Consider the following 8900-nt stretch of genomic DNA (forward strand, 5'->3'; position numbering starts at 1 on the left):
GAACGTTAAGAGAAAATCTTTGGTTACATTTGAGTAGCACTAGCCTTCAACTATTCCCTAATTCAACATTATATTAATGCAATCTCTGGATTACTCCAAATAAGTTTGATTATTTAGGTGGTGCCAAGATGGTATCCCGGCAATTGCTTGTGTGTTTCCGAGGAGCCTCAAGAACGAGAGTTTCTATCGCAAGTACACTTCGTATGTTTTCATCAACTAGGTCATCACTTCTGGCTGCGCCTGCAGATCCTCCTTTTCAAGTAACACTCGACTGGGTTCCTATCAAGAGCGATTTGCTTCCAAATGCAGGTCGTCCCCCAACCGCTGTCCTTACTTCGTTAAGATCTTTTCCATCACTAGAACCAGTCTCGTTTACTCATTATCCCTCGGATCTATTTTTTCGAAGAATCCGTTCCGATATTCTCTGGCGAGCTGTTGTTTACGAGAACGACGCACTTCGAAAGCGAATTGGAGTTTTTGTTCGAAATCGCGCTGAAATGGGATTTTCCAAAAAGAAAATGGCTCCTCAAAAAGGTCGTGGTAAAGCTCGAATGGGCAAAGCAGGCTCTCCAATTTTCCATAATGGTGGTAAGCCTTTTGGTCCTCGGCATCCAGATTCTTCTACTCAAATTTTGAGACGGTTGTACAATATCGCTCTAAGAACCGCATTTTCGTACGCCTATCAGCGTGGTACGATATATGTTATTGATGGAGCCATCAACTTGCCTGTGTCGCATGCTCGTGCTAGCTCATTCGTGTTTGGTGAGCTTGGCCTTCTGGGAAAAAAGGTCTATTGCATCACTGCTGAACCGCGCGAAGAAATTTCGGAATCTCTAAGGGCAGCAAATTCAAGGTCAAAAGTAGTGTTGGCTAAAGATATCGATGTACGGATGATTCTCCAAGCTAACTATATCATTATCGAGAAAGAGGCCTTAGATTTTATCGCAGAAAAAACATTAGGTAAAGAATATCTTAATCCCGAAAGAAAGGTATCTCAAATAAGGAGAAAATCTCAAAGGGTTCGATTGCATGCTCGAAGATTAACTAAATGATCATTTATTATTGTGTACATAGATTTAAATTCTAATATATTGATATATAATACAAATGTTAGGACTTGTGGTGTGATATCTTCGTGTTTGCGTGCCGCTTCTTGCTCATTCCGACATCCACGGGCTCGCCCATGAGGATATGTGCTCGATGCTTTCGCTCAGTAGTGCATTATATTTAGGGTTATCTTCGGGTTTAAACATCGTGACGTGAGCAATGATCTCTCCAGTTGCTTTAGGATTTTCGGCAGGAAAGTAAAAGTCCGCGTATGGAGAGTCCGATGGTACATTACAAAACGTACGTTTTCCATTGCCTTCACCACTAACAAGTTTCCCTAGCGTTTTTGCAAATTGTGCTGGATCCACGCTATTGCCTGAACTGGACTTCAAACTCTCTTTTTGGTCTCCTCCCTCTCTTGGCTGAAATACTGTGTAATAATCAATCATTTTAACTCGATTTCTGGATTCATACAATTTCCACAATCGCTCTCGTAGTATATTTTGCTTTTGGAAAATAGCGTTTACGAATTCCAGATGATCGTCAACCCAGTCGGCATCCACATTCTTGCCTTTCAAATACCAAGCTGTTCCTGCCGCTGCAGCCGCTGCAGTCACCACTCCAGCAGCTGTCAGACCTGCAATTTTACCCCAGTTTGGCTGATCTTTCTTCTGTGCTTCTCCTTTGACCGGCTTTAATCCTTTAGAACTTTGCGTGGGCTGTTCGTTCGATTTCTTTGAAAACAAATATCCCGCGACTGCACCGACTGGGATAGACGCCCCGATCGACTTCAGTTCATTAAATTTTGCGGCTCCACGATTTACAACATCTTGAGCAAAAACGGATGTATGGAGTCCCATGAAAGGGGTATCAAAGCATAGCAACCCAAGAACATTCGGAAATACATACTTCTCGTCTCGTGCTAATATTTGTAGTGTAGTATCGCTAATCACCAATCCTCCCATACTATGAGCAACCAAAACGAAGCCGACTCCAGGTGATACAACTGGAGAAAGAGTGCTTTTTGAAACCTCAATATCTATTGCCTTTGACTCCAAAAAATCCAAGAATGCCAACACTGCCTTGTCTAGACTACCTCGAGTTTCGTACGGTGGGTATATTATGCTTTGGACAGTATCATGAGGAAAGACTTTCTGAAGCGCTTTATTCACATCGTCGGGAAATTTAGCAAATGTCGTCGCGCCGCCCTTGAAGCCATGCACGTATACTAAAACCAATGTCTTCGCCATAAAATATCGTCTTGTCAGTCAAGTGTTTGATTCGAACTCTAGACGTTAGCCACTAACCAGTATTAAGGACTGTGGATTTGATAGAAATGACTGAGAAGTTGGGACACAAGAGCTGTACAAGATACTCGATTCTACATCTACATTGAGTTTTGTTTTAGATCGGTCAAAATTGCACCTCAAAAAAAGCAATAAACCTGAAAGTTTAATTTCACCATTCTCTTTACAGATTAGAATTCCCCGAGTTTTCAGGATGACTAGCAGATGTGGATAAAAATGCTTGACCATTTTCAAAATTCCAGTCTTGCAGTGAACTAGACCCTTCAAGCACGTCTCCTTCTAGACCGCTGATACACCCCAAGTTCTGCAAAAACTGCTCAATCCTCGATTCCTTTCTAGATCATCAAATTAGCATTGCCATTAATTAAGTCACTCTGCAGTTAGACTTACGAAAAGAATTTCATGTTCAGCATAGAATAGTTATCTAGGGTTTGAGCGTCGGATATTTGACTGTCTATGTTGCCTACTCCTGGAAATCTAAACTCACTATCCAATTGTCGAGTGTCATTCCTATTTGAAATATTCGAACCTTCCACGTCGATATTCAGCAAGCCAACTTTTGGCTTTTCAGTAGTACTTGAAAATTCGTGATTTAGCAAAAGATCAAACCGTGTCCCCAATGTATTCGAATGCAAATCCTCTTTGAGAATGATTTCATTCTTTGGCACTTGAAAATTGAAAACCACGGACGACAGTAAAGCAGAATAGCATATTCGAGAAAATTGATCAAGGAATGAAGCCGCAAGTGTTCTGCTGAGACTTAATTCTCCGTGGCAAGCTTCTTGAAGTGTTTTGCGATCTTGCTCTTCAATGATAAACAAAGTTGAAGAAGAACAGCAAACGTAATAATCAAAGGTATGAGGCAATAACTTCAAATACAAGTTTGGCGACTCCAAGACAAGCCGAAGAAGTCGTGAAATCCCACGTAAAGTTCTCGCATACGACTGTAATGTAGATTTAAATAATTGACGTGTATCATTCCGAGATCTATTAAATCCTGAAACATTAAAAATTGATAGATATACCAGCGACTGTACAAGCAAGTAGATCATATTGAGATTGAGCAAATAGGGCGTAGGATGCGACGCAACACCGTCGCGACCTCGGAAGAGACAATGAGACGGCAGTTCGCTCTCCCAATCTCTTAATTCTTTGATAAAAAATTTAGCAAATAACTCAGCCTCATTGGTCATAGAATTTCCATCAAGTGGTGTATTTCTAGGAAGATACCAACGCGAAACCAAAATTCGATTCCAGATATGAATTAGCCTTATCAAACTATTGAATGTTGACAAATAGTGCGATGGATTCTCATTGAGAATTTGATCGCCATGTGTATCAGGAGATTCATACTTTCCCCATTCCTCCGGACCATTCTCATCCAATTTCGGAATTTCCCATTCGTTCGAACGGATAACAGGAATTTGACCAAGTCGCGATGCTATGATCGTATCAAGAACATAACTACCTGCCCAAGCATAATATTTTCGGGATTGAATTATGTTTTCCGTCAGGTGGCCTGTATTTTGCTGGCCACATATCATTATCGGACCTTTGATATCATGAAAAGCATTATCAAGTGCCGTAGTAGTAGATAGCTTGCTAAGTTCCCAGGCATCTCTCCAGCAACCTTCACCTAAGTAATAGAGAGACAACATCTGCAAACAGCTACTATAAGCACATAATGCTGATGTTTCCATCTCCTTTGAAACTAAAGACGAAAAAACTCTGATGGATTCAATAGCATAACTAGCATATATACTTGAACGAGTTGTTGCTGAATCGGCAATTTCACGTCCTTTCGATTCCGAATCTTGATATACTGCGGATAGTGATAGTAATGACCAAATGAGACCACGTTCAATAACCGTTCGCGGCCTGACGTCCGAAGAAGAGTGAGAAATATCTTGGTGAATCATTTGCAAAATACTGAATCGATCAACAGTTGGAAACCAGCAATGAGTTGTTTTAAAATAGATGTCAATAAGCTCCAGGTAATCTAGTGGAAATGGTTTCGCCATGAAATTAAGAGCCGTCATCTGAGCCAACTGAGAAGTCGGAGTTATATATTTAGAAAAATATCTTTCTATTGGATACATCCCGGCTACTCCATTCACAGAAAATTGAAGCATAGGAATCATCTGACCGGTAATTCCACTAGAAGAGCCAATATATCCACAAGTTCTACCGTTTAAAATGTAGTAACCACGATTATCTAGCTGACGTTTAAAAGATTCTCCAGTATCAAGCCCATTGTCTTGAGAATATGATTCAATTAGAGAATGATTTCCAATGTTATTTTCTGCTCGGGAAGATTTTAATTCAGCACTGGCAAGAAGAGAATGAGATGAATCGAAATTACTTGAAGTTGGACTTGAACGTATATCACCTGTTGCAATGTACGAATAAAATGAAGATCGTCGGCGGCCCGCACTCACTCCAAATTTATCTTTAATTCTCTCAACCTCTTCGTTAAACTCTTTCGCAAATTCACTTGAGTACCACTTGGAGAGAAAATGCTTCAAATCCTTTCCTTCAGCAGAACTTGGCCAAAGAGTGTTGCACTGAAATGGCTTTGTGGAGGCCTCGCGCAATACTTCAAGAAGCATTGTCTCCGCAGAGGGATATTGCTCAATGAGCAGACCTATGAATCGTTCGAACATGGCTGTACGAAGTTCCATTTCATGCGCATGTCCTGTTGGAAGGCCCCGCTTTTTGCTAGATTTCACGTCATATTCGCAATTTAGTTTCAGAGCAATACATCCTGAGCAGGTAGGAGATACTCCATCACAACGAGCTTTTCGAACACGGCATTGAGTGCATGCTAATCGGATTCGCCTCCGCTTCGCCTGATGTGTGGAGTCTCTATTTGCATTAGACAGAGTGGAATGTTGAGTCTGTTTCACTCCTGCACCAGACTCATCTCGCTCTGAACCTTGCCCTGGCGATGCCGACATAAAATATAAATAAACTTTTAAATTACTTCATAAAAATCATATCTTTATTTAAGCGTACCGATAAACTCAGGCATTTTCTTTCTTGAGATTAGAAAACTCTGTATTGGCCACTGGCTCCTCACCCCGAGTTGTAAGTCACGTGGTTGTTGAGCGCACCATATGCCTGATTCGTCTAATGTAGTAATATGGTGCTGATAATATGTTTGTAAGTGGTTATTCGATGATCAGATGGGTGAGTAATCCTTTAAACTCCACATTTAGGATTTCGAAATATTTGAATTACTTCAATTATTAAGAAGTCTCCTTTCTTGACTCTAGGCCTCTTTCGTCATGGTGAAGTGCGATTAATGGCGATCTCATCCGAACACCAGACGTCCAAGCAGTTAGCTCCATTTGCTACCGATGCCTCCATAGCACTAGTAGGAATGCCAGGTGTGGGTAAATCTACATTGGCACTTATTACGGCAAAGACTTTAGGCTACCGATTTGTTGACACAGATCGCCTAATAGAGAGCGCCCTGGGAATGGCGCCGTTTTTGTTCATGAAGCAGTACTCAATACAAGAATATCGTCAACGCGAGTACACAATTATCTCAGAAATGTTAGGCAAGTCCGATAATCATTGCATCATTTCTTGTGGTTCTGCAATTCATGAATATCCGCCAACGCATGATCTTATGGTTCAGTTCAGCAAATTGCATCCTGTAATACACATTCTATGCGATGAGGATCGAATAGTGCAGTATTTACGAGCAGCGGATGTTGAAACAGTACATAGGCTTTGCCTTGAAAGACATGCAAGTTATCGTGAGTGCTCAAATTTTGAATTTTTCAATCTTACAGCTCCAAGACGACAAGGCGACTTGAAAGTTGATGGACCGTCCCGTTTCTTTCTATTCTTGAAGAATACCGAAGCAGATTTCATTCGCTTTTTAAAAACAGTTGCTTTACGAAAGCATGATGAAAATACTATTCGACTGATACCTCCAGAATACGGTAGATTTTCTTATTCGATCACGCTAAAGTTCCCGATGCAGTCGCTGCTACAGGATGCAAACGAGGATGCTAGCCATGTTACGTTTGCGGATATGGTTCTTGGTGCCGATTGCATTGAAGTTGTCGTCGATGCTATTGCGATTCGAGATAGAAAGCTTCAAACAGGAGCGATAGCTAAGTTTGTTGCTTCAATTCGACGGTCCGCCCCACGGCCTATAATGTACACTGTCTCAATGGGCAGCCAGAACCTTGATTCACATGAGAATCGGGAATTATATTTTGAACTTCTTGATTATGGGATTCGAATTGGTGCCAGTTATCTTAATGTTGATCTGACACTATTTTTTTATCGTGTTCTAGAAGCTGATGGCTCAGTCAGTTATCAGAAAAAATCATATATTTCAGAATTGATTTCTCTTCTTAATGCTTCGCCTTTGTTAATGACTAATGTATTTACCTTGGCTTCTACAACGGAAATAGCTTTCTGTCAGAAAGTGATTGGAACTTGGTATAATGATAGCTCTTCTGAAATCAGATCAGCTGCTTCCTGGTGGGATGGTCCAGATCCCCAAGAAATAATCGATGGGGCGCTTATGTTTTGCAAAGTCATTCGATTGAGCATAAAAGCTGTGGCTTTGGAGGATAATTACGCAGCACTAAGTTTCAGTCATAGATGGACTCAATATGTTCAAGACCGCGGTTCAGTTCTCTGTGTATATAATCTGGGGCCTCTAGGCAGACTCTCTAAAATTCTCAATCCCATTCTTTCCCCTGTCGTTGCATCATATCGCGCTCAATCTTTTTCTTTAGATCGGATATCTGAATATGTTGATACGTCGATTCCCACAAGAGACGTAAGTGCATATGAAGCTCAAAGAGCGCTTCACGACTTGGGAATTCTACCGAAATTAAGTTTTTATATGTTTGGTGGACCACTTTCTACCATATCACTTTCTCCATATCTTAGTAATGTGGCTTTTCGAGCTCTTGGATTGCCTCATGTTCATTCCGTTTACGAGTCGCTAAACCCTGATGAACTCGTCCAGCTTACGAAGCGGGAAGATATCGGAGGGATAAGTATCTTTAGTCCTTATAAAGAGCACGCAGCTAAATTATCTGACACAATATCTGATCATGCTCGTATAATTGGCTCTGTGAATACAATAGTGCCAATTCGTGAATCTAGAAGTTTGAAGGTGACAGGAATGCATGGTGAGAATACAGATTGGATAGGTCTGTATAATTCCATACTAATGCATTTGTCCCCTGTAAACTCTGTTAGCAAAAAGACAACGGCATTAATTATTGGAGCTGGAGGATCGGCCCGTGCTGCAATTTATTCTTGTATTCGTTTGGGTATAGAAAATATTTTTTTGTATAATAGGACCTTATCAAAGGCTGAATCAATAGCGCGCTATTTCAATCAACAGTCACCATTGAGTTTAGCGCCTGTGACTTCGATGCCCTCATCTCAAACCTCAACAGAGAAGCAGTTTACTTCAACTATACCCTCACGAGTGCATGAAATCAAAGAGGTTCAAACAATGATCAGCTCAGATATTATTGTGAGACCGCGCAAATTCACTGTCCATGTTGTTTCTTCATTAGAATCGGTGTCTTCTGTTAGTGATCTTGGATTTGAGCTTCCTACTGTTATTGTCTCCGCTATTCCGGCGCATGCGAGCTTTCCTCTCTCTTGGTTCAGTCACCATACAGGAGGTGTTTTTCTTGAAGTAAGCTGCTGATATGGGATGAATTTCTTCGATTTCCTGTAACTAACAAACGCAGCTTTACTACGGCTCTTTAACTAGCATTATGAGTTCCAAGATGCGATCATTACAACAACGTGGATGGATTCATGTTAACGGTCTTAAAGTTTTGCCGGAAATGGCAGCATCCCAACTCGAATTATGGTTGAAGAGAGCTGCTCCAAGGTCAGTTATGGCAGAAAGTCTGTTGAGATATTGGGAAGAACATTCCTGATAATCCAAGTAGAATAATAATGTACTGTACTTTATATCTACCTTTCTAATTGTATCAAAACACTGGTAACAATGGAGCTGAACGTTTCGTGCACGAAACTTGGCATCACTAACGTAATGCCACAACACAATAGTCACTTCGTATTATGATTCTATCCAAAAATCCAAACTTTCATGAGACCTATTGTTTCAAAATTGTTTAGTAGGCAGCATTGAATAAAGAATCTTAGTTATCTTGATTATGTATGTTCTCGTTACATGATGTGTAAAGCAGGTAATGCCGTAACATTCTGGTCACGTGGAAGCGCAAACGGCTAGTGTTTCATGCTGATCGGTTCGGACAAGAGTCGACAATATATTTAGAGGAAGGAATGTGGAAATGCTGGAGCTAGTTTGCAAAGAAGAAGGTTATTTCAGACAGTGGCGAAAATAATTGAGTATAAATGTCACCGTGGACGGGGAGTATATTTTGTTGGCCAAATAGATAGAATTTTCGTCTAGTTTTCCAAAGTACAGCACTAATTACGGTGTGGTCTATGTTTACACGCAACTACAGTTTGACACTGAGTGCTAGCTAGGTCCAAGATGAGATGTTATAGTAATGTTTTGCT

At 40.8% G+C, this 8900-nt stretch overlaps 4 protein-coding genes across 4 annotated transcripts; 2 read left to right on the plus strand and 2 right to left on the minus strand.

Moving 5' to 3' along the window:
- Window positions 1–44: 44 nt before the first annotated feature.
- Window positions 45–1110, plus strand: V1516DRAFT_672185 (mitochondrial 54S ribosomal protein uL4m). The gene has a single exon (XM_066921710.1). The coding sequence runs from the start codon at window positions 129–131 to the stop codon at window positions 1050–1052; it is 924 nt and encodes a 307-aa protein (XP_066779419.1). The 5' UTR covers window positions 45–128; the 3' UTR covers window positions 1053–1110.
- V1516DRAFT_672186 (uncharacterized protein) lies at window positions 1067–2367 on the minus strand. Its single transcript, XM_066921711.1, has one exon. It carries the CDS (start codon window positions 2295–2297, stop codon window positions 1158–1160), a length of 1140 nt encoding a protein of 379 aa, XP_066779420.1. The 5' UTR covers window positions 2298–2367; the 3' UTR covers window positions 1067–1157.
- Window positions 2368–5411, minus strand: V1516DRAFT_672187 (uncharacterized protein). The gene is made up of 2 exons (XM_066921712.1): window positions 2745–5411; window positions 2368–2689 (listed from the first exon to the last, which is right to left on the minus strand). Exons 1-2 carry the CDS (start codon window positions 5309–5311, stop codon window positions 2518–2520), a joined length of 2739 nt encoding a protein of 912 aa, XP_066779421.1. The 5' UTR covers window positions 5312–5411; the 3' UTR covers window positions 2368–2517.
- A 111-nt stretch (window positions 5412–5522) lies between these two features.
- V1516DRAFT_635153 (uncharacterized protein) lies at window positions 5523–8528 on the plus strand. The gene is made up of 2 exons (XM_066920007.1): window positions 5523–8040; window positions 8096–8528. The coding sequence occupies exons 1-2, from the start codon at window positions 5659–5661 to the stop codon at window positions 8288–8290; spliced, it is 2577 nt and encodes an 858-aa protein (XP_066779422.1). The 5' UTR covers window positions 5523–5658; the 3' UTR covers window positions 8291–8528.
- The last annotated feature ends 372 nt before the right edge of the window (window positions 8529–8900 follow it).

The sequence above is a fragment of the Lipomyces oligophaga genome (assembly GCF_038497815.1).
Source record: "Lipomyces oligophaga strain CBS 7107 unplaced genomic scaffold V1516scaffold_2, whole genome shotgun sequence".
Classification (NCBI taxonomy): domain Eukaryota; kingdom Fungi; phylum Ascomycota; class Lipomycetes; order Lipomycetales; family Lipomycetaceae; genus Lipomyces; species [Lipomyces] oligophaga.